The 26294-nt window shown below is 39.9% G+C and overlaps 1 protein-coding gene across 6 annotated transcripts in view; it reads left to right on the plus strand.

The window, feature by feature from the left end:
• The window catches only part of SFXN1 (sideroflexin 1), a 37862-nt gene extending 12207 nt beyond the window's left edge, over window positions 1-25655 (plus strand). For 3 of the 6 annotated variants that reach the window (XM_075009732.1, XM_075009734.1, XM_075009735.1), the window contains 8 exons: window positions 3688-3786; window positions 4644-4719; window positions 7541-7626; window positions 8366-8493; window positions 10110-10159; window positions 18465-18514; window positions 19302-19349; window positions 22705-25655. In XM_075009732.1, coding sequence (XP_074865833.1) covers window positions 3688-3786; window positions 4644-4719; window positions 7541-7626; window positions 8366-8493; window positions 10110-10159; window positions 18465-18514; window positions 19302-19349; window positions 22705-22801 — 634 coding nt within the window. In that variant the 3' untranslated portion in view covers window positions 22802-25655. Of the gene's footprint in view, window positions 1-3687; window positions 3787-4643; window positions 4720-7540; window positions 7627-8365; window positions 8494-10109; window positions 10160-13372; window positions 13484-18464; window positions 18515-19301; window positions 19350-22704 lie in introns of all 6 variants that reach the window. The other 3 variants (XR_012647617.1, XR_012647618.1, XM_075009736.1) reach the window with 3 other exon arrangements.
• The last annotated feature ends 639 nt before the right edge of the window (window positions 25656-26294 follow it).

The raw sequence follows: 26294 nt of genomic DNA on the forward strand, positions 1-26294 counted from the left end.
TCAAAAATTCAATGGTGTCTACTTTCAAAGGCCAGTGTCAAGAAGTTCTGAAATAATATTATTTCTTAGGTGAACTAGTGGAGGAATTAGAGGCAATAACATCACTGTATTTGATTCAGGGATTCTAAAACTACTTTCAGTTTCTCTTGTGTCCTCAAGAAAAGGCAGGAGCCATTTTGCAAACTCTCTTAGTTCTGTTTAAAAAGGTCTTAGCCACTATGCACAAGCTAGGACTGCCAAAGAAATCATCAGCACTGTTGTCTGATCACTGACACCTCTGTCTCTTGACAGGGTTATGTGTTGGTTCATTGTATTAAAATTCAAAGCAGTGGTATGTGAGAAAAAGTCACTATTCATTAACATGCTCACAATATTAGCAGCCTGTCACAGTGTATTAGGAAGCAGATGGCACAATATCTGTTAATAAGATAGTCCAGAAGGTATCGTATATCCCAGTTCCTCAAACTAGTTGTCTTGAAAAAATATAAAGGTAACTATTTACTTAGTATGCAAGCTCCATTATATTCATATCTACCTACCGAGCTAATAATCACAAACAGTGTTTATGCCTTTTCTTTCTTCATATCCTTACAAGACAGCAGCAGATTCAAAACTAGGTTGTATCAATAGTTATTTGTTGGCTTGAAGACACTGGTCTGATTGCAAAGACATCAGAAAGGTATCTGAACAATCAATTAGAGATTGTTCCTGCATCAGGGAAATCCTTGGGTGTTGTAAAACTGGTATTGCCTCTTCTGTCCCATCTGATCCTGCCTGGGCTCCAGCACAGGAGGCAGGAGGAGGTGTTTCAGGGAAGGAAGAGGAATAATTAGAATATCTTGCACTTCAGGAATTCTAGGCCATTGAAGCAGCTTCTAGGGAACTGTTGCAGCTGGTATAAGGTGGAACAGCCCTAAGGTTGCTCCATCTTACACCAGAGTCTGAATCAGTCCCAGCCATATTTTCCCCTTCTCTTCTTGGGTCCCCTGTTCTAAGCACAGTTAGCTAGTTCTAAGGATCTAGACCTTTATCTTCTGCATACTTTTCCTTCAAAATAGAAAGGAACTGGAACATTCATGAGGATGAAGGGAGAACCTATGCGTTTGTTCAGAAATACCATTTAGATATGGTTAGTCTGTCTATATTTCTAGCCTGAAATGGCTGTGTTGGGCACAGTACCTTCTTGTCATCATTAAATCCAGGTGCAGGGCTTCCTCTCATTGAATAACAGAGAGTAGAGCACGTGCATTCAATATGCTGCGATCTAAACAGGATGAAAGAGACAAAAGAGGGAGATAAGGTAGGTAAAGGACACACGTATGCACCTAAGAAAAGGAAGAGGAGAAGTGACCATGATGGAGAAAATCTAGCTAGCCAGGGTTGCTTTAAGAGCTGACTCAGATGTTCTAAAGCAGGGTTGCTTTAAGTGCTTACTCAGGGTTAGAAAGCAGCAGGAACAATCAGGCAGATCGAATCACTTGAAATTATGATTTCTAATTTAAGGGTTTTTTTAAAAGCCCAAGAAAGATCTTAAATTTAGGATTCCAAATGTTTGGCAAATACATCTTCTTTACTCCAGTATATCTGTTTGCCTATCCATTCTGTAATTCTACATGACTTGTGTCTGTACTTCCAACAGCTGGCTATCGATCTTTGCTCTAGGACCTGATTAACAGCCATTTCAACCACCACCATCTTGCTGATCAAAATTTGAAAGCAGCAAATTATCCACAGTTTAATTCTGCAAGGTTCTGACATCAATCCAAGAAAGAACTTAAGTACATTCTTAATTTTTGAGCATGTAAATAGTCCTATTAAACAAATAAAATGTTTGTAAGCGTTATTCTGGATTGAGGACAAGAACATACGTCAGCTTGCAAGATCAGGCACCTCCAAGGATGATGATAGAATCTGACAGTCAGAAAACCCCTAAGCAACAAAAAAAAATTAGTCAGTGTAGTCTTCATGGAGAAATTTAAAATATTTGCTGATCCCTGTGTCCTTTTTCCTCTGCTAATGTCTTGTCATGTAGAACCTTTTCAGGGCCACACCTACACTACAGCAATACTTTGAACGAAGTTCTTTTGGAAGATTTCATCTGAAAAAAACTTCTTTCAAAAGATCACTTCCACACACAAAAAGGCAAATCAAAAGAGTGATCTGCTTTTTCGAAAGAGAGCGTCCACACAGCCCCTGCTCTTTCAGAAGAACAGGCCAGGGATCAAAAAATCCGGCACCATGGGGACTGCTCTTTCAAAAGAAGGGCCCCAGGAACATCTACACACACATTTTTCTGAAATAATCTTTCGGAAAAAGACGTTATTCCTTATCTGGAAGAGGAAGAGGGCCTCTGAAAGAAGTGCCACATTCTTTTGAATTCCTTTTGAAAGAACGCATTTTGTATGTAGACGCTCTGCGGGATCTTTGAAAAGAACCCCAGCTAGTCTGAAAGATCTCACTAGTGTAGACCCAGTCCTGGAGTAAATCATTAAAGAACTTGGTAATCAAAACATTTAGTCATCTAAAAAAGGCCCCACAAATACAATTTAGTTAAATTTAATAGGAAAAATTTTCTAATTTATATTTTGTTCACACTAATAAGATATTTTTCATCTCATAATTTATATTTGAACAGTAATCCCCCACAAACATAAGCATTTCTAAAACTCTCATCTTGGTAATATTACAGAATTGACATCAGTTTTGCTGATAGTAGCTTTGGAAGTTGAGCATGAACTTTAGCTTTTTTCCTACCCCAATAGCAAAAATGTTAAAATCCTTTCAAAGTAGGATTTCTGTCCTGAGGCAGCACATTACCAGCATTCACACAATTTAGAAGAGATCTCAAAGGATTTTTTTGCAACTGAATCTGTCACCGATCCTTTATTGAATCAGATTTTACATTTATTCCTGCACAATATCAATATTTATTCTTAGTTCATGCAGCAATGTTTGATTATACTTTGAGCTAATAATGAAAAATTCACCTGCTGACTCTGGAACTCAAATAAGTGTTCCAATTAAACATTTAAAAGTTGTGTCAGAGAAGCAGATTGAAGAACATTTTGGAGTAAGGTGATATCTCCAAAGAAAGCTATCAGCCCATTAAGGCAAATGTGGTTTTGGGGAAAGATAGGCAAGAAATAACAAGTCCATAAATGTAGTCTCCGCAGAAGATGGAAGTAAATTATTGTATATTTCTTCAATTTTTAGAAGTGAAGGTGTTGCTATATCTCAGTTCAATTGTTGCAATTCACCTCCCATCTTGAGTGAATAATTAAATTTGTGCATTATTATACAGGTTGAACCTCTCTAATCCAGCATTCTCTCACCCAAAAACACCTGTCATCCAGCATGATTTTAGTTAGCCAAATGACCATTTATCATGAGTGCAGCCAGATTGCCCATGGCTCCGTAAAGTTTGTTTACAGCTACCAGTCCTGGCTGTCAGTGTTCTGTGCTATTGTTTTGCAGTAATTTACTCATAAATGTCTTCTAAGAGCCAGGTAAGCAGTGGAAGTTTTGATAATGCTGCTAGACAATATTGACCTCCCATGGTCTGGCAAATTCTCTCATTCACACCTCTAATTCCGAGGGTGCTGGATTAGGGAGGTTCAGCTGGTACTTGTTTGATACAATGTTGCTTTTTTGTTAATGCCCATTAAAATTTTTTTTCTTTTGTTTAAGAACTACTCCAGCAGTGGTCTTCTGGCAGTGGATCAACCAGTCCTTCAATGCTATTGTAAATTACACCAACAGGAGTGGAGATGCCCCAATTACTGTCAGGTCAGATGCTTAACTAAACAGTTTAAATATCTTTTTAACCAGCACTGCCATGTTCCATAGGTGGTTGAACTTCAGCAATCTCTGATGCAGTATGTGGACATGAGTCACTGCACTGTTCAATGTGAGAGCATGGTAATAAGTTAATAAAGTTACAAAGAGATGCTTGGGAATGACTTGAGATTGCAATAATAGTTAACTTGTTAAAAATGAATATAACTGCTTTGAGTTAATTTTTTAAATGCCAATGTAATTCTAACAGAGATCTTCCTTGCACTGTTTAACCAGCCATTTGCAAATACTAAATTAGCTTGTTCACCTGTCAGACACTTTGGATAATGTCTTTAAGTAAGGGCATCATCAGGTTAAATTTAGGACATGATCCTTACCAGCCTCGATTCAGATGGCTAGGCATATGAGTGACAGCTAAAATGCAATGAAGAGGATGAAACAAAAAGGCTGGGTCTACACGTGCCCCTTCCTATCTGGTGATCAGAAGAAGGGCTTTCGAAAACTGGGGGGGGTCCTTTCAGAAGGTCCCGTCTCCACAGGTGGCGCGCGATTCGAAAAGCCACACTTTCGAATCGCCGCAGCTGTAATTATGCTAATGAGGTGCTGCATGTTCATTGCAGCGCCTCATTAGCATCTTTCGAACCTGCTCATTAACATGCCCCTTTCGAAAGGAAGGGGCACGTGTAGACCTAGCCAAAGAGAAAATCGATAAAATGTATATTTGTTTTTAAGCTAAGTTATATTAGTACATTGTTGATACATGTTATTTTAGGTATAGAATATGAAGATATTGCAAGCTAATGGAAATATGTGTTGTGCAAATGCAATGACTTTTATTTTTGTTTTAGCCAGCTGGGAGCAGCCTATGTTTCTGCCACTACCGGTGCTGTAGCAACAGCCCTAGGGCTTAATGCACTAACAAAGGTACTGCTTCAAATTTTCTTAGACTACGTCCGCGCACTACCAGATAAATGCAATTTTATAACGCTGAGCTTTATAAGTTCCAATTTTGAGTATCCTCACTTCCCACAAAATCCACACAAAGTCAAGTTAGTGCTGCCACACTAGAGTGGCCAGATACCGACTGTTGCAGCAGTTAATTGTGGGAACCTATCCCACAGTTCCCTCAGCGCTTCATACTGCACCCTTCCCCCAGGCCCTGCTAGTACCCTTGCCACAGGCAGAGCTCACACTGCTGCCTGTTTCCTGGATCCCACAGCTTGAGGGAGCCAGGAAACTGACCAGTGCTGCTGTGTGTGGCTTGAGGGAGCTGGGAACCAAGTGCAGCAAGGAGCCAGGTGCAGCAGTGCCGTCAATCTCTTGGCTCCCTGCAACAGCACCAGTCAGCCTCTGGATGCTTCCTCACTAGCCTTCATTTGAACTATTAAATTTGAACTTAACGCTACACCTACCCAGTTCCAATGATGTTACAGTATAGATATTAGTGCTCCCTAAATCAAACTAATAGTATTTACAGTGAAGACAGTCACTTGCCACAATCAAGCTAACTGCCTTAAATTCAAATTTATCTCGTAGTGTAGATATAGCCTTAGTAGATTTTAGTGCCTTAGTCATCCTCTGGTACCTCTACATCTTGTTAAACACAACTGCTGCTTAATTTTTTAGCAGCCTGTCCCTACCTCTTATTTGTGCAAATTGCAAGTACTGAAAATTGCCTCCATTTTTTTAACATTTGTGGTGTTAAAAGTCTCAGTATCATTTGGAAGAAAATAAGGAAATTAAACAGATAATCACTAAGATTTAAGTGCTCATATTCCATCTATAGGAGTAAAATATGCAGGAACGTTTTTTGTAGCTGCGGAGCTGCACTAGTAAACATGGGCTCTGAGCCTCAGCCTGGCTGAAAATTTGACCATATGTGTCAAAGGCTTTGGCCATGCTGCAGACATTCTGTAATCGAAGGTGTGATTGCAGCTCAGGTAGGCATACCCACACTAGCGTAAATCGAATGAACATGACTGGAAATAACAATGAAGACGTGACACCACAGACACCCTGGTGCAGGCTGTGCAAGCCCTTCTGTGAACCTGGATGTGTACTTGTATTGTTGGCCATGTTAGCAAAATTAAAGCTAGCATGGGTATGCTTCCTTTAGCTGTAATGACACCTTTGACTGTAGTTCAGCTGCAGTGTAGGCATAGCCAAAGTATAAAATAAGTAGCCTGAGGTTTAAGCATAAAACAATATTTATGAAAGACATAGTTATTCATATACTTATATATCTACTATTATTTATTGTTATTGCCAGACCTCCTGCAAATATGACAAGATGATTTTGCCAGTGAACTTAATATTGTATCAAAATCTTTGTAAGCTTTGCAAGAATACTATACTTTGCAATAGCAACACTTAAAACAATTTTTACTACCTCCATTTTTTAATTTTTTTTTCTATCACTCTTAAAATGTGCAGAATTGGAGTTTTATTATCACCCTGCTTGTCTACAAAGGATTCCGATGAACTTTCAGGCTGAAAGGCTTGTATTCTTGTTCACAGCGGCTGTGGCCGCACTTGGCCAAAACTTCGAAATGGCTGTGCTAATGGCCAAATTGAAGAATACTAATGAGGTGCTGAATTGAATATTCAGTGCCTCATTAGCATTCACATGCTGCAGGCGGCAGCGCTTCAAAAGCACCGCTTTCAAACGTGTGTGGCTTGGCATGACTACATGGGGGTCCTTTTCGAAAGGACCCTGCATGTTTTGAAATCCCCTTATTCTCAGCTGAGGAGAATAAGGGCATTTCGAAATGTGTGGGATCTTTTCGAAAAGGATCCCTTTGTAGCCACACTGAGCCGTGCGCCTTCGAAAGCAGTGCTTTCAAAGTGCCACGGCTGGCAGCATGTGAATGCTAATGAGGTGCAAAATATTCAGTTCAGCACCTCATTAGCATTCTTCGATTTGGCCATTAGCAATGGCCATTTTGAAGTTTTGGCCAAGTGTGGCCACAGCCAAAATGTTTAATTTTAATGTGTGCTGGAGTGCTCTGGCACATTTCTTCAGTAGTGGGTTTGTTTTCATAATTTTTGTAACCCTGTCCCAAACTGGCATTACAGATTTAATGAAAATGTTATAGAGTATATTTAGATGTTTCTGTTAAAATGATTTCATGTTGAAAATTGTATAGTTCTTGAAATAAATCCTCAAATTTACCATGAAAGAAGACTCACCTTTCCTTCTCCCTCAATCCTCTTCTCCACAAAAAATAGTACATATTTTTGTTAAATTTCCCTTTTAGATAAAATGCAGTAATGAAAAAATGTTCAAAGGAATCTATATTAAATAGAGCACAACTGCTTATACAACATACAGATCAATTGCTTCTGTATAGTCAGTGCCTTTAGTTACAAAGCTGTGAATATTGATACCTGTTGGATATAATCCTGCCAGTGAATGGAATTAAATATAATGTCTTGCGGGACCCTTTTTGCTATTTTTCTGATGGTTGTGCCAGGAGGCTCACACAGCTGCACGAGTGATGTTAATATTCAAGGCTATTTCCCCTTCAGCTTTTCCGTCAATGCTTATCTTGACAGAGAGGGTTTTCAATTAAAAGTTTGATGCCAGGGGGCTTGTTTTGGTTTGGTGTTGTCCTGACTTCACAGTGAGTTTTCACTGAATTTTAAGTCCATGAGAACAACCTGATTTTGTATGTTTAAAAAACAGCTTAAGAAGACCTTTAAAAAGATTGTGAAACTTGAAAAATTTTGTCTCCCGTTTTTGCAGCATGTCTCGCCCCTTATAGGACGTTTTGTTCCTTTTGCTGCTGTAGCTGCTGCTAATTGCATAAATATTCCATTAATGAGGCAAAGGTAAGAGAGAAATAGTGATACATTCGTTCTAGAAGAAATATAATTTTAGTTGCCACACTTACACATGAATTACTTGTTTAGTTAATTTTGCAGTCTTATAATGTTTCTATATATTTTAGCTGCTTTTAATCACTTGTATGGCATTTCAGGGGCACTCTATTTTATTGTTTAAAGGCATTTGATTAATTATCCCAAGTACAAAATAGAACATCTTTGTTTTACTAAGATAAGTATCCAATTAGATATCTGCTCTTAAATCTCAAAAGCTAAGTACCAGTTTTTCAACAGCTGATCATAAGAGAGTCATGAGAACATAAAAATGGCTGTATTGGATAAGACCACTAATCTGCTTAGGTCAGAATCCTGTTTTCCAACAGTGTAAAGTGCACAGTATAACAGTTCTTAGTCGACAGGAGAAAACTCTCCCTGCAACAGACTGAGACTACCCCAAACCAGGGGAAGTAGCTTTGTCACCACTTGGAGAGCATTTTGCACCAACACAACGCTGTCCATACCAATGCTTTTTGTCCTCAAAACTTTTGTCTTGTTTATTTTCTCAAACCCTGAACAACTGAAGTTTTAATGACAAAAGTGCATTGTAAATGTGACCTGTGTCACTTGCTTGAAGTATTTTTTCAATCTGATATAGTTAAAGGTGGAAAAAGCATTTAGGATCAGATGACAAAAAAGGATAAAAATGAGTGCCACTAATTGTCATTAAACTATTTTTTTTCAACAGGGAACTGAAATTCGGTATCCCTATTACAGATGAAAATGGAAATAGATTAGGTGAATCAGCCAAGGCTGCACAGCAGGCCATTACTCAAGTGGTTGTCTCAAGGATTCTCATGGCTGCTCCTGGCATGGGTTAGTACAATTTTAGTCAAACATAATGATTGTACTACAGTTGTTAGAATTCAGCATCTCTCTAGCTGTTTATTCTATGAACTTGTTTCTCTAACAGATCAAATTATCCTATGGTTGTAAAGGCAGTAGTTTTGCCTGTTTAGACACTCCAGGCAGAATGTCTAAACAGGTGAAATATACATAGAGGGGGTCTTCGATGCACATCAGGGATAGGGATCGTAAAGTTGCAACTTAAAGCAAAATGACATATACTGAGGAATTTTCCCCTGTAAGAAATAATGTAAATAGAGGAGAATAAGGATTGTAAGACCATAAATTTTGCCAATATGACAATTTAAACCCTAATGTATCTCTCACTTACCATACCACACATTTAAAGCAGTTTAAACATTTAAGGAAATCATCCTAACCCAAAGTACATTTTAAAATCATATTTATCTGCAGTATTTTTAATTGCCATTACCATACATACATTTAAAGCATTTTAAGCAACATATAAAGAAATTATCCTAACCCACAATACATTTTAAAACCATTTGTATCCTATGTGCTGTATGAGACAGAGGAGAATCACAGAGTATGCTGGGAAGGTATGCAAATTTTCTGTTTTCTAAACAACATAAGTGCAAGGAATTTTTACCTCATGTGCCTTGCAGTTTCAATGGTGTAAGTGCAAAACACCTTATACTGGAGCAACTTAGATTGAGGACTGACTGTATTCCTCTTATATTCCTCTACGTTTTTCTCTTAAATGGAACAGAAGTTCCTGGAATGATTCCCAGGAAGAGATTCAGGCCATGGCCATACTATTGAGCTTACACTATACTGATGCAGCTGTATCGCTTTGAGATTGCTCATGTAGCTGTTCTTTGAGCTCTCTCATTGACATAAAACCACCTCAACATGAGGTGAAGCTGTGTTGGTCAGAGAAGCTCTCCTGCTGACATAGCTTTGTGCACTCTTCCACTTCTTCCAGCAAAACGTATTTTGCTCAGGTGGGAAGGGGGTCTTTTTCACATCCCTGAGCCAGATAAGTTTTGCTGACATAAATTGTAGCATAGACTGGGCCTTAGCTTCCTAATTGACATTGTACTCAAGAGAAACTAATTATCTAAATACTTCTGAGAATATGAATTTTAGGCTGCTGTCAGTGAGTGGTAACAACTTCTACTGAAATGGATCAGAATTAAATCTGGACATATTTAATCGATGCCAGGTTGTTGAGTGCTTAACCAGATTTTAAATAGATGAGGAATTCTCCACTCCACTGTGTTAGACAAGTTGTCAGATAAAGATAAGGCGAAGCTAATGTAATGTCACAATGGATATGAATGTTCAAATTTATATGCAGGTGGTATGTGAGTAAAATTTCCAGTAGTGCAATAGACTGAGTTGTTAGAGATATGTGTAAATACTGAAACTGTCATTATTAAGCTATTTAGATACGTCATTCATCACACTAGAAGAAATCACAGAAAAGTAATCCAGATTCTAAAGGTGGCATAAGATTTTCAGGTACTGTTCTAAACTGCCGCAAAAGGTTTATGGAAAACGAGAAGTTTCTGCTATGATTTTTTATGATTTATGATGTTTTCTTTTGTATTTTTTACTTTCAGCTATTCCTCCTTTTATAATGAATACTCTGGAAAAAAAAGCCTTTTTAAAGGTAAGCGTCTGTTGCTAAATATATGCATATAGGACATAGTCATATATATTTCACATACAAAGTATTAAGTAATTGTCACATGAAGAAAGATTGCAATGTTATCTTTTCAGTAATATTTTTCATAAAACATTGTTTAAGTTACTTAATCCCAAATATGCACAAAAAATAAGTCTGTATCTGACATTGCTACATTCCCCAGCACAGGGAAGGTTTTGTTTCGGAATATGCATAAATAAATGTTTTGGATGTTTTCAGTAATGAAGTTTTTGCCAATTAAATTATTAAATCTTTTACTTAATAGCTTGGGAATGTTGTCTAGTGGTTAAAGGTTGGTCTGTAAGACAAGAATCTCCAAATCTTGGATTCTTGTCATGCCACTTAGGGCTCAATCCTGTGAGGATCTGAGCGGCTTGTTCAAGATACTCAGTCCCCCCCAACTCCTGTCGAAGACAGTGGGAGTTGAGGGAGCTAAGCCCAAGTTCATGGACAAAGTTAAGAACATGCTTTATGTTAAGCATGTGCAGAAGCACCATTAAAGGCAGTGGGTTTTAGGCATATGCTTAGGTAGATCAAATGAGTTGCTTAGCACCAAACAGGATCTAGCCCTTTAACCTGCCTGTGCTTCAGTTTTCCCATCTGTAAAGGAGAAATAATAGGGTGTTATGCTTACTTAAGATGTTTTTGTAGATCTCTCTGATCAACGGTGCTCTGGAAGTATTATGAATTATTTTAATGATTTTATTTGAGCAATCCCAATCCACCTGAGCTGTCTAAATAAAAGTTTTATGAAAGAAATGAGTAGATTACTCTGCATAGCCTTGTGTATGTGCGGATGATATTTTCATAAAAATCAAGGGAGTTAGAAATAGCTAACACAATAGGCTGTACATCGATTGCAATCAGTTTTCAACTGATGTTTGTGTCACCCGCCTTCCCTCTCTTTTCCTCCCCAAAATGAATGAGACGAGATGACCAAATTACAAAATACAATAACTATATATTCCTAAAACAATTTCTAAAATATGCAATTTTTGTGTGCAGCAAGATTTTTGGTTTCAATGCAGTATTTGTGAACATTGAATTTATGAAAAATCCACCATAAGTCATTTTATTTTTTTTTTACTTTTCATCAACAAAGGGAGGTATAGCTTAGAGACTATCAAAAAGTTTCTTAAAGACAAAAAAGCATCTTGTTTGAAAATGACCCATTAGAACAATGGGCTTGGCTCCACAAGTATAATATATTTCTCCTATTTTTTAAGCTAATATAATATGATGTCCTTATCCAGTTGTTCATATTAGTATTCATTTATTAGGCTATGTCTACCCAGCAGCATTATTTCAAAATAAGCCATTCCAGAAAAGATGTTCCTGATTAGTGTATTTTGAAATAACCCTCAGCTATTTCAAAATAGTGTCTACATGCAATAGAGTCATTGGACATGCTATGGTTTATTTCAAAACAGGCTCTATTCCCTGTCTACACAGCCGCTATTTGAAATACTTATTTCAAAGTAGGTGCTATTCTTTGTCAAATGAGGTTTACCTATTTTGAAATAAGCAAACCACTATTTTGAAATAATTTCAAAATAGCAGTTGCACTGTGTAGATGATTGCAAAGTTATTTCGAAATATTGGCCATCATTTCAAAATAACTTTGCTGTGAACATTGTCCATAAAACATAGTACAGGTATCATGAAACTTGAGCCTTGATTGTTTCTCAGCTACGAATGCCCATTAATGTTCCTTATTTTTACATGAGTACCTATGGACAATCTCATGTCTTTGCAAAGAAAACACACAAGCTCAGTTAGGAAGTACTGGTTGAGAGTACACAGTTAGTTGCAGGCCTCCTGGTGGGGAGGGGGCGGTTGCTCCAAGGCCTGAAGATCCAAGATGGCCCAGGGCTCTTGGCCACTGCCGCTACCACAGGAGTGGGTATGGCTGGAGCCTCAGGCCTTTTAAATTACCACTGAGTGCTGCATAGCGTGCTCTGGTGGGTCTGAAGCTGAGGAGTGGGGCTAGCACAATGCTGTGTGACTGGCACTGAGGGATTGCTGTCCTAGCCCCGCCCCTTCCAGGAGCCATAGCAGCTGGCAACTCTGCCAGCCCCCTTGTTTAGTTGCCGCTAAGGAATTACTTTTCTGTTCTTCATAGTCTTTGTTATTGAGTTTAGATCGCATTACTGAGATATACATGTGTGCGCGCACATGCATGTGTGTGCATATAAATATACGTTTCTCTAAAGACTGATTAATTTTTATTTTCTTTTATCCCCAAATTTATAAAACTAATTTTTCCTCAAGTGTTCACTTCTTCAGAAAACTGTGTTCCTCACAGTGCTAGAACAGGCCATATAGCTGCTGTATTTCTGAGTGAAATTCTGTACTCTGAGAGACTGAAACTGAATGGATCTTCTACCTGACAGGAGTAAATCTCCCATGTACACATATTGGGTACATCTACACTGGCCCCTCCCTTTTGAAAGGGGTATGCAAAACAGTTGATCAGAAATGCAAATAAGGCATTGATTTGCATATGTGGCACCTCATGTGTATAATGGCAACCACTCACCATTCCAGAAGTGCTGTTTTTGAAAGCCAAAATAGCCATGTAGATGGGGTTCCTTCACGAGGAAGGCCGGCTTTTGAAAGCATTCTTCTTCCTAATTTTTTTCAGGAAGCGGGGTGCTTTCAAAAGAATCCAACTACACAGCTATTTTGGCTTTCAAAAAAAGTACTTCCAGAACAGTGAGTGGCTGTCATTATGCTAATGAGGCACTGAATATGCAAATCAACACATTATTTGCATTTTCAGATGGCCATTTTTGCATGCCCCTTTTGAAAGGGAGGGACCAGTGTAGATGTAGCCATCATGTTTTCCTTAGTGTAAATGAGTGATATATTGATTTGATCAGCCTCTTATTCATGGATTTCCTTTCATCTGTAAACTATTTGAGGCATGATAACTAGCAGCAGTCCACAGGAAAAATTACTGAACATAAAGAGCAAATCAAAAGGGTTGCAAATCTAAAGCAAAAGTTATGTTACATGTGCATGGAATGAAAAAGGACACGTCATAGAAACTTGCATGGCAGAAGTATGAAATTTGTGACAAAAAGAGCGACACGAGGATTCCGTGTGTCTTTCAAGTCAAACTTCACGTCGCTATTGTGCACTATAATCAATATAAGGGTGTTGTGAATTTTGCAGATCAGCATACATGAGAGAGTTCTTCACGCGCTACCCAATGTTCTTTGGTACCATCATGATCGTTTATGCTCTCCTGTTCCTTTCCCTCAGCCTCACAGACTGTGAGTTCAGGTGAAACCTTGCTCTGCAGTTAGTCAGTGGTAACACTTGGTGTAGATTAGTTCTAAACCTATTAAGGAATGGGCTGCATTTTAACAAGCAACTTGTGCATGTCCACTTGAGGCTTCCAGAAGCACCATTCCACCTGTAGTATTGTGACACCACCGCCTATGATCTGCTTTACTAACATGTGTCCCTCAGCCTTTGCTTTGCACCCCAGCATTCCAGAAAACAATTTTTTAAAACAATGTTGAGTATGTCTACGCTGGAATTACACTGCAGTTAATCAACCCTTTAGCTTTTGCAAGTTGACATAGGCCAGCTGCCGGTTTTCAGTTGCAGTGAAAACATAGCCTTTGAGACCAAAAAGCAAACCAGCATGTGTCAGTCAGCAAGCCTTCATTTCCTTGTATCTCGTTATAGATCATGTTCTCTTTTTTCTGCTCCTTTATGCATAACAGTTTCAGTGGAACCAAGGAAGACACCACTGATGTTTGAAATAAAAACAAAGGCTATATGATCATATAATTATTGCTTCTTGGGAATGCTCATATTTATCATCTCTGTAGCCCCAGTGCCTGGGTATGCATCTCGGAAAACCTAGGCACAATAGCTGCTGCCAGTGGCAGGAGCCATGAACTATAGCACTACAGAGTTTATAGGTTCACTTCTAGCTCATCGACCCTTCAATAAGAACTATTTGGGTGCTTCTTCCATACAATTTTTCTTCTGAAAATCATTCTCTTGCCCTATGAACTTTCCAATTTTTAAACGAATTCTAATGCATTCCATAAATTTATATATCTCATATAAGTTCACATCCTACTTTCTCCTGTTGCTCCACACATCATTTCTGACACACAAATTGATTCCTGTATTTTCCCCTTCTATGTAGTATTACCATCTTATCAGATTGTCTTAGTCTACAACAGTAACAACAATTATAAACTTTTTTTCCTAATTTGAAAGAAAGCTGATTCTGCATTCTTGCCTCATATAGTTCTACTGATTCTTAACTGCTTTCAGTACCATTATTTGTCTATACCTCTCTTGGTGAGGTAGGTATCTCATAGAACTGGAACGGACCTTCAGAGGTCATCATGTCCAGTCCCCTGCCCTCACAGCAGGATCTATCACCATCCTTGATAGATTTTTTTTTAATCTGTTTGCCCCAGATCCCTAAATGGCCCCATCAAGTACTGATTTCACAACCCTGGGTTTAGTAGGCCAGTGCTCAAACCACCAAGATATCCCTAGATGGCAGAGTCAAGAGACTTTCTAACTGTAAATAGAGGCAGTAACTAAAATATTAAGTTTTCCTACTTAATTGTCATTTACAACAATGATGCCTGCCGTACAAGCCATCTGTAAACTAAGTCTTGATACATTCAGAACTGCTTTCTTCCTGAGTTCAGTGAGAGAATTCTTATTCACCAAATTATTTTGTTGTCTTGTGCTTCTTTTTTTATATTTTCTCTTCTTATCATCTGCATCTGATGCCTCTACCTTCTTTTTAGAAAATGTGTTTTGATGATGATGACCAGGTGAGGTGCTGCTGGGAGTGGAAGGAAAGTAGGGATCATGTAGAGCAGAGGGGTAGGAGAGGCACTGGGAACAGAAGGGAGGCAAATGTGCAGTTTGCCAAGATAGCTTATTTTGCCGAGAGCCACTGCTAAAAATGTTGGTTGTGATGGTCCCACTGACCGTTCACCACATAGCTCTGCACAAAACAACCATCCCAGTCCCACACATTGCTTGCTGAATACCCCAGGAAGTGACTGGATTTTTTTCAGGAAGGCACAGGCCCCTTTCCCTCCCCTGTCTGCGGTTAGTGCAGCCTCCTCCCTGCTAGTCCCATCCCAGCTCTCCCTTCTCTTTATTCAGCATTCATCTTCCCCAAAAGGCTCCCTCATTATCCCAAATTATCAAAATGAATTGTATTGTCATACCAGCTATGACAATGAATGACCTGACAGCAAAAACTATGTTGAATTCACAGGGTGGAGCCAATCATTTAGTCTCACTGCTGGGCTGGGAGCATCAGGCTCTGTGCCGGTAACAGGCTCTGCTCCATTTATGGTACAGGTTTCGCCTCCATAAACCGTGACTCTCTGGTCCAGCAACATCCATGGTCTAGCAGCTGCAGCAGCTTGGCAAGGGAGCCAGGGCCACAGCAGCCCAGCAGGGGGTCTGGAGCCCCTGCTGCCAGCTGAGACAGGGCCAGCAGCAGGCACCCTGGCCAAGGCCGGTGGCAGGGTGACCAGCGGGGGAGTAAGTAAGTGGAGCCAGCACCAGACTGGGGGCAGGAGGCAGGGGACCTCCCCTCGTCCAGCAAATTCCCTTGTTCAGAAGAGTTCAGGTCCTGAAGGTGCCAAAGCACGGAGATCTGATCTGTATTTCAGTGACCCAGTCAGGAGACAGGAGTAGCTCATTTCATGCAGTGGCAGTTACCAAGGTAGCTGTTTTTGTGAACCCTCTGCAGCCTCTGTCACGCTAAGGCTGGTCTTTAGGGTGGGGTGGGTGTGTGACCTGCTTGACTAATCAAGGCTGTTCTCAAGATGGGGCTTCCTTTGACTGGCAGTGTTGATACCCCTGACACCAGCCTACCTGACTGTTGAGCTGGTGGGATTTCCCTCCCTTATTGACAGGGCTGGGGAGCTGCGGAGGACTCCCAGTCCAGCCTGCTGCTGCAGCCGTGGAACCTGCAAGGATTGGGGACTGCAGGGGATTCCGTCCCATGTAGTCTCTCCTGGTTGGCTGCGGAAATGAAGCTCCCTGACCCTTTGGGCAGTGGTGGAACTTGTTCTGTGCTGCAGATACAGCTCCTGCCAAAGTTAGGAGGTGGATGATGGGCAGTTTTCTGCTGACCCCATTTCAGGATCAGAGGAGGGAACTTAGCATCAATTCAAAGCAGTGAACCCAGCTCACTCCCCTGTCAGCACCTCCCTGTCCCTTTAAGAACCTTTCACAGTAAAGGCAAAAACCCCCACTGAGAAGGTATCCTGCAAATGAGCCTGTGGTTATGGCAGAGAGACTGAAGCACCATCTCCTACTTGAAAATAAGGGAGGGAGGGGGATGTGGAACTAAGGACAGGTTTACACTAAAGAGGGAGGTTGAATTAACATAAGCTACTTAAATTAATGTAGCTGCAGTCAGTGTACATGAATTTGAGCTTTTCCATGCCATCTCGACTGCGGGAGATCAACAGGAGCAAGTGTGCCTGCCGACTTCCCTTACTTCTCTCCGGGAGCAGGAGTACCAGCACCGATGGGGTGCCCTACCAGATAGGCTAAATCGAACTCCAGAAGATCAACTATGGTAGCGTTGGTCTTCCCTACAGGGAAGACCAACCCTGAAATGGGTACTAACTGGCAGAGTCACCACGATGGACCAGTCAATGAAAATCAACTAGTTAGGGACTGCTGTTTTAGTTGAACACCAGAACAGTGCAGCACCGCTGAATTCATCCTCTTTTATCACTTGATGCTGCTTTTTTTTCCTTTCTGTTATCTACTTTTGTAGATATTTGATGAATTAGACAGTTGCCTCCTGCAGCCATTTCTGGACTACAGACTGCCTGCATTGAAGAAGGGCATAGTCTGCTATTACTTCCTCTCTCCATGCCCTTGAGGAAAGAGCTTATTCCAGTGTTGTTTTTCAGCTTTCTTGTTTCTCCTTGGTTGATCCTTTGGCACCAGTCTTGTCATAGTTTCTTAAATTCCTCTTCCCCTTCACTTCTTGTTGCTTCCATTTTCCCTTCTAAAATACTGACATCCCATTTTATTGTTGGTTCAACCGTTTCCTTCAGCTTAAGGAATGCTTCTTATAGACATACCATCTTTATACTTAACCGATCTTAACTAATTAACAGCTTTGTTTTATGTCAACAAGCTATGATAGCAATTGTGTGCTTCATGGGTTTTTTTTTAGACATCTTTGTGTTCTAATTACACAAAAGCCCATCACAGCAGAGTTTCATTAAAAAGCATGGTTTTATTTCATCAGTATGTAATTTCAACTAAAATTCTATCATTTTTTTAAAAAATAAATCTTCTAAAGACCTACAGTAAAAGTGTTGGCTTGTTTCCAAATGCATTTGATGACATTTGCAAAAGAGTGCAATACAGAGGAATGCACCATAATTGTCACGTTTGTACACAAAATACTATTTTGCTTTGCTGAACAAATCACAGCTTTTATTATGTTCTTCTTTAAGTGCAAAAGAAAGGGAGCCCTCATTGCAGAATTAGTTTTATCCCTAGACATTTAGAGTCAGGATCTCAGTGAAGGCTGAGAAGCTTATAGAATAAGTCAAGGGGTGAAGAGAAGTGGGTAAAAACTAACCTTCCTGTGATCATTAAGCAGCTGCTGGCAAGTCCTCAGGCTTGAGTTAGAGCAACCTGAGGATGCACAAAAGATTGAAACAGGATCCGGGATTCCGTTTAGCACAGAGCTGTCTTGACTAAATTCCTCAAGCTGCCAGGAAGATGGGCCACATATGAGCTTCTGCTCTGCCATATGGTTCTGTTTGGACTGAGCTGATCTTCAGAGAGCTCGAGACTGATTCCACTGCTACATTTTGAAGTCAGTGCAACACAAAGGGGTCTCACCATGGATTTGGCCCGCTGGACTCAAATTGAAATCAGATCATGAGCAAAATGGGTCGTCAGCCATTTATTAATCTAGTTCCTAGTGGAGACTTATTCACATGTGACCCAAAGTACACTGAGATCAGTGGAAATTTTTCCACTGACTTCAGAGGGCTTTGGATCAGGCCATCATGTTATCAGTGTGAGAGGTCAGGACTGAAGTATGTTTGTAAAGCTGTGGGGAGAGCTTGCACTGTATATCTGCACCATGTCTAGTATATCTGCACCATGTCTAGCTCTTAACCACTGTCAGTTCATCTCTAAGAAGTATAAGAAAACTATAAAAACACATGGCAAGGAAAAGCATGCTTTATTCAATATGTAATCATTATTTTTAACACAGCGGTTCCCATGGATGAGTGCCCCCATTCAAGTTGCATTAGTTGGAGTCTGGTGAGTGAGTTTTCTTTAGGTAATTTGTCTACCATTTTTAGCTGGTGTGACCTTTTTCTTGGAAGATGTAAAGAGGCAAAATTAGCAATTTTTTTTAAACCAAGGCTGTATGTTTTTTGGCCAGTAATGCTAATAAGCATCAGAAGTGATACATTCTTTCTGTGAGGTTTGGGATTAATGAGATTATAGCATTTACATCTGCTCATTCTATGTCACACTACCTGTTAGTTTTTTAAAAACTAATCAGGACTCTCTTGCTAGCATTGTTTCTTTTATGGCAGCCATCAGCAAGGAGAAATTGAAAATATAGATATATTCAGCAAAAGAGGTGGGGAATGGGTAATCGTGGTGGCTCAGGCCTACAACAGATTAAAATAAGATATTTCAACCACTGCCTAAACAGGTAATAATGTAGAATATATTCTTCTAATGTAGAATATATTCTTCTAATGTGATTGCCCTCCACTCACGTGGAAGTCAATGAAGGGTTTGATTCTTCACTATCTAATCTCTTGTAAATTGCTTATCTCTACATAAAGTGGATATAAAATGTCACCAGTTCAGATTTCCACCACTTTATTTGGTTGGGAGGGCTTTGTACTCTGCATGGGTGTAAATAACTGCATATGGTCCAATGTAATGGAGAACTGACTTTACTAGTCATGAAACAGGATATGGTCCTACAATCCCTGAGAAGCAAAGAGAGTAAAAGGATGGAACAGTGTGTCCAGCAAGATCTTTTGGAAAACTAGGATTCTACCCTAAATACTATTTTTGTCTTTTCTAGTTTGGTGTTTGCCACACCTCTGTGCTGTGCATTGTTCCCTCAAAAAAGGTAGATTTGTTTTTTTCTTTGTTCTTTTAATTTTGAGAGCCCAGAAGCAAAGTAAATACACATTTATCTACCTCAAAAAGCATAGTTACATAGTGAAGCAGGTGTGCATCTGCATAATTCAGTTTATTTGGGGAGTCGTAGGCTTCTGATAGGCAGAGTGGTCGGCTTCTGATAGACTTGTGCTAGGCTGAGTGTCAGAAATGAGATTTAGGAGGGCTTTTATGAGCGGGTATGACTTGGGGTTTGAGAGGGCATTCTTCTTCATGGGGGTACTCAGAAGAAGATGCAGAAGCAGGCTTAGAGAAGACACAAAAGAGATATTAAGGTGACCATCGACGAAACATAGAGAATGGGGTGAATGCAAAAAAGTAAACAGTTGAACATACAGATTGAGTTTGAATAACATGGGCCCTTGAACGTCCCTGAGATCACAAAGGAGGCTGAGCAGACTAAAAATTAAGGTCAGTTCAAATGTAATAAATTGTGGACACTTGGTGTAAAAACTCCACTCACGTGTCTTCTTTCGTTTTGTTATTAATCAACCATTAGATAATGGCATAGAGAGTATGCTTACAAAGTTTGCAGATGATACCAAGCTGGGAGGAGTTGCAAGTGCTTTGGAGAATAGGGTCATACTTCAAAATGATCTAGACAAACTGGAGAAAATGGTCTGAGATAAATAGGTTGAAGTTTAATCAAATGCAAAGTATTCCACTTAGGTAGGAACGATCAGTTTCATGTATACAAAATGGGAAGTGACTGCCTAGGGAGGAGTACTGCAGAAAGGATTTAGGAGTCGTAGTGGACCACAAGCTAAATATGAGTCAAGAGTGTGACACTGTTGCAAAAAAAGCAAACATGATTCTGGGACGTATTAACAAGAGTCTTGTGAGCAAGACTTGAGAAGTAATTCTTCTGCTCTACTCTGCACGGACTAATCCTCAGCTGGAATATTGTGTCCAGTTCTGGGCACCACATTTCAAGAAGGATGTAGAAAAATTGCAGAGGGTACTGAGAAGAGCCACAAAAATGAGTAACTGTCTAGAAAAAACATGATCTATGAAGGAAGACTGAAAGAATTGGGTCTGTTTAGTTTGAAGAAAAGAAGACTGAGAGAGGGGACAGGGTAGCAGTTTTTACAAGTACTTAAAAGGATGTTACAGGGAGGAGGGAGAAAAATTGTTCACCTGGACCTCTGATTGTAGGACAAGAAACAATGGGCTTAAAAGGCAGCCAGGGAAGTTTAGGTTGCGCCTTAGGAAAAACTTCGTAAGTGTCAGGGTGAATAAACAATAGAATAAATTGCCTGGGGAGGTTGTGGAATCTCCATCATTGGAGTGTTCTCTTCTGGAAACCTTGGGTCTCATTCCCCTCTCACTTCATTTTTATACTGAAGTAGCTCCTATGATTCCTACAGTGCATTTAGACATAGTTTGTCCACCTGGCTAAGAAAAGGCTGAAAAGTTGCAATAGCAAGGAACATGGAAGAGCTGTGCAGAGTTGGATTGGCACAGTTGTACTGACAAGTCAGTGTTGTGACCATTGTGCTGTTCCTTAGTCTAATCAGTTCTTCTAGAAATTCACTTTCATGTGTCTTGCATTGGCTCACTAATTTTATAGGGAAACTAAATTTTAAATGTATTTAGGAAATTGCAACTGTAACATCTATCAGATGAATCCACTTTACAGATGAGGAATGAATGTTGCATCTACAGAATAGCTCCTTTTTTTCAACAGACTAAAGTAGGACAGCAGTCAAAAGCAGTCAAATACAGTACTTTTTAAAAAGTTTCTAAAAAGCATATACAGTAAACCCTCAATTTAATGGACCTCGATATAATGGACTTCGGAAATAACACACACTAGCTGTGTCTACACGTGCACGCTACTTCGAAGTAGCGGCACTAACTTCGAAATAGCGCCCGTCGCAGCTACATGCGTCGGGCACTATTTCGAAGTTAACTTCGACGTTAGGCGGTGAGACGTCGAAGTCGCTAACCTCATGAGGGGATCGGAATAGCGCCCTACTTCGACGTTGAACGTCGAAGTAGGGACCGTGTAGACGATCCGCGTCCCGCAACGTCGAAATTGCCGGGTCCTCCATGGCGGCCATCAGCTGGGAGGTTGAGAGATGCTCTCTCTCCAGCCCCTGCGGGGCTCTATGGTCACTGTGGGCAGCAGCCCTTAGCCCAGGGCTTCTGGCTGCTGCTCCCACAGCTGGGGATCCATGCTGCATGCACAGGGTCTGCAACCAGTTGTCGGCTCTGTGGATCTTGTGTTGTTTAGTGCAACTGTGTCTGGGAGGGGCCCTTTAAGGGAGCGGCTTGCTGTTGAGTCCGCCCTGTGAACCTGTCTGCAGCTGTGCCTGGCACCCTTATTTCGATGTGTGCTACTTTGGCGTGTAGACGTACCCTCGCAGCGCCTATTTCGATGTGGTGCCGCGCAACGTCGAAGTTGAACATCGACGTTGCCAGCCCTGGAGGACGTGTAGACGTTATTCATCGAAATAGCCTATTTCGATGTTGGCTTCACGTGTAGACGTAGCCACTGTCTGCCAGCATCCCTGCCCCTTCAGATAAATGCCAGAGACTCACCAGAGCTGCTGCCAGGGCTGGAGGAGCTGCCAGAGTGGCTGGGGCTGGAGGGGCCACCACAGCAGCTGGGGCCACTGGGGCCAGAGGAGCAGGGGGGAGGTGCTGTGGCGAGGTGCAGGAGCTCTCCTCCCCCAGCCCCATGTGCATGGAGCGTGTCGGTTCCCAGCCACCACTGCCATGGTATCAGAGGCTGCTGCCCACTGGCAGGCTGGGGGCAGCCATGCTCTACCTTTGCACGGGCGGCTTGGCGCCAGGGGCTGGAGGAGCTGTAGCACTGAGAGTTGCAGGAGGTGGAAGGAACCAGGCTGGCATTTGGCTCTTCTGTTAATTGGGAGAGGGAGCTGGAGATGGGGGAACAACAGGGCAGGAGAAGGGAAGGGAAGGGGGGGGCAGACAACAGGAGTGAGTGATGGGCTGGGAAGGTCAGTGCATCATCATGCACTATATAACCATTCAGCGATAACGGACTTTCAGCATTAACAGACACCCCTTCCCCCCATTAGTCCATTAAATCGAGGGTTTACTGTAGTTTGTATCTTGCAGAACTAAATTTACTTAAAACCCAGTTATCAAGTTTGAAGTTGAAGATAAGTAGCTCACCAGCTAGTTCTTGAATAGGCAGAAACAGTCAAGTTATTTTGCTTCTCATCTAAGAACTGCGTATTAAAAAACCCAGAACCTCCATGTTGAATCCAAAAACTTTGACCATCATCTTTTTTTATATTTATATGTACTCATTTTGCTCTCTTTCTTTCATTCAGTTCCATGTCTGTAACCCGCTTGGAGCCAGAATTGCGAGCCAAGATTCAAGAGTTCAGCCCTGATTTAGAACGTGTGTATTTTAATAAAGGATTATAATTCAATGAAGACAGAATGCACTTCGAGGAGAATCATGTGAGCTCCTTTTTTAATAGTGTGCCAATGTTGGTGAAGAGACCTCTATTTTAAGCTATCCTTTTATTGTTAATCAATTTTGACCATCCATGTTATTTTATATAAATATATTTTTAAAATATGATAAAAATTATCTTAAATCACTCATTACTGTTATATTGCCCACTTCGTAGCTGTCAGTTTTTAACTGAAAATTTAATTGCACCTATCCAAAAACATTTACAGTAACTTGAAAGCAGCTAAAGACAAAACTTCGCTAAAAGAAAAAAAAAATCAAGCACACAAAGAAAATCAGATGATCTTTTCTAAGAGTTGCTATCTGTCCCTAGGGCTGCCAACTTTGGTGGGATGGATTCCTGGAGATTTCATCAAATGATATTATCTTTAATTGAAGATTGATTTTTAATACCCGGAAACTCCCAGCCAATCCTGGAAGGTTGGCAACCCTACCAGTTCCACTCAGAGTGTGAAGGAACCCAGATGTTTATTTTGCCCTCAGCATAGAGTAAATCATTTGTAAATGCCTTTGGTACCAGGGTTCAAGACAGGACCACAGGCCCTCCCTGTCCAGTGTTATCCTCACAACAGTAATAACTCCAAAGAACAGTTATATTGTGGCCATTACCCATTTGCCTTATATACTATTTTTAATAGCAACCACAGTTAATTTTATTTTCTTATGTCTTATAATCTTCAGACTTCATGGAGAGTTTCTGAGGTTTCTTTTCTAACTACCTTCAGCACATGCTGTCCTATTGTGTTCAGTCCCGTTAGAGTGCTCTTATTTGCTAAGTGATCAATGTCACAGCAGTACAATTTGCCTAACTCTTTTTCATATAGGTATGTCTACACTACAGAGACCTTTTGAAAGAAGCCCTTCTGGAAGATCGCTTCCAAAAGAACTTCTTTTGAAAGAGTGTGTCCACACACGAAAAAGCAGATCAAAAGAGCAATCTTCTCTTTTGAAAGAGCGCATCCACACAGCCCCCATTCTTTCGAAAGAACAGCCAGGGATCAAAAATAAGGCCCCATAAGGATTGCTCTTTTAATAAAAAGGGCCTGCAGAGTGTCTACACGTTTTCTTTTGAAAGGGGGTGCTTTTCCTGCAGCAGGAAAGGAAGAACGATTTCGAAAGGAGTGCTGCAGTCTTTTAATTACTTTCAAAAGAACGTGTTTTGTCTGTAGATGCTCCACTGGATCTTTCGGAAGAGCCCCCTTCTTTCAAAAAATCTTTTGAAAGAACTTGCTAGTGTAGATGCAGCCATAGTGGTTGTTTGGCCAATCTGTTCCCAAAAAAGCACAAAGGAAATGTAATGTATGCTGCTGTTTTAATCAATTACTGCACAAATAATACCCAAACACTTTCTGTTATGTTTCACAATAGTCTTAATGTATCCGATGGGCACACCCCATTGTTTAACCAAGACACACCTATGTTAATTATACGGTATATTTCATGTAACAAAAAAGAGCTTAAATTTAGCCAGATTCTCCACTCGGACTGATTTTTGCAATTCCATGGATGCTGTGCCAGTTTGCACCAGCAGAGAATTATGTCTCACATTTATAGATGTTCAAAGTAATATACAAAATGATTAGTGAGCGTTTTACTGGCAGTATGTTGTTACGCAGCAAGTATATAACATAGCTAATGTCTGGACATTTAGAGAACTGATTTTCCTTGGCTGTGATCAGAGTAAATTTTCTCATAAAGCAGAGATGTGCTTGTTGGCTTGTTACATTTATGTTTGATCTGAAAGGATTAACAGATCTGAAGCTTTAGTCTCCTTGAATGCCTCTGAGCCTTACCTGCATTTCTTCCATAATTTCCTAACCTCACATTTCTGTCTTAACCTTTCTAGCTGGGGGTAAGCTGTTTTCTCCAATGAATTCTGACTGTAGGTATATTTTATTTCAATATATAGTTCTGCATGAAAAGAAAGGATAAATGTAAATTGCAAAAGATTTGTGTTATGGTTGAATGCTTTAGAAATACGCATAGAAGTGTATACACATCTGTGAAGCATCCAGGAAGAAATGTATTTAATGATTAAAATCTCTTGTTTCCTGGAGCTTATCTGGATTTTAAACATGCCATTTCTCAAGCCATTGATTTGTGAACACTTGCAATCAGGTATATTTTGTGTGAACTCGTTTATTCAGTTTGAAAAATCTGATATGTGCAAGTAAGTAGCATGATATAACCTTGTTTGAAGAATATTATTGATAGATTTCAGTTAAATAAAGAAGATTCTACAGTGACCAAAGTTTAGACCTATGGAGAAAAAAAAAAACTCATGGGTATATATTTTTTGTTAACTTTCTTTTTTGAAGCTTCAGTCTATTAATGCTTTTCTACAGAGTTAATATCTGTACAGTTTCATGGTATTATTAAGCAGAACAAAATAGTATAAAGATCAGATAATTTATACTGATCTAATAGAAATAGAATATTTTTAAAAATATTTCCAAGTAAAGTGCAATAAATTCTTACTTACAACTAGAAAAATAGAATACTTATATTTCCACTTTGGGAATATAATTTTCAGTAATGCAGTGCTGACTACATTTTTAATTTAAGTATTATCACAATGTCTTGCCAGTGTTGATGGAGTTAATGTTCTATTTAAAGTGAAATAGGTAAAATATTAAATAAACTCAAGACTGAAATGACCTGATTTTTTTCTCTTATTGTATTGTCTGCTAAGTATAGATTTTTGAACATTGAATTTTATGGTGCATTTGGCTATAGTTTATCTTTCGCACCTTAGAGGCTTTGAGTGCTGATGTCTGAAAACATAATAAAGCAATCAATAAATATGGCTCTCTGTTCTTTTAACAGACTTAGGTAGATACAATTCTCATATAAATTTGTCATAGGAAAAAATCCGAATACCGGCAGTATTTGGACTTACATGTTTATTCAACTGACTTTTAAAAACAAATCTACTTTTGTAATGTTGAACAATAAAAGCACATGGGGAAGAATAGTTCAAAGAAGGGCAGTTTGACACACACTTCCTGGTGAAAATCAGTGGAAATCAGATGCGTGACTCCCAGCTATGTCCTTGAAATACAGGGTCAGTCTTAGACATTCATACCTTGCTATCAACCCTCTACCTATATATATGTATATATAAAAGAGTATCTCATGCCAACACTATTTGCACCAAAAAGCCCACATATTTACTGCTGTCACATTAGAGGGTCTGCATTTTCAACTGACACAATGAATTTAAATTTTGGGACTTTGAGTGTACAGTAGCAGACTCTGTTATAACTGTACCAATTTGGCATTCTTTTGGCCAGGTCTAGTCTTTTTCTCCTTCCATCTGTCATTTTCAATAACATACAACAGACTTTGCCCCAGGAAAATTTATCTCTGCGTACCAAGAAATGAAGTCAAATTTAGGGCACTACAGCTAATCTGCAATACTAAACCAAAAGTTCCTATCCA

Source organism: Carettochelys insculpta, chromosome 15, assembly GCF_033958435.1.
Source record: "Carettochelys insculpta isolate YL-2023 chromosome 15, ASM3395843v1, whole genome shotgun sequence".
NCBI classification, from domain to species: Eukaryota; Metazoa; Chordata; order Testudines; family Carettochelyidae; genus Carettochelys; species Carettochelys insculpta.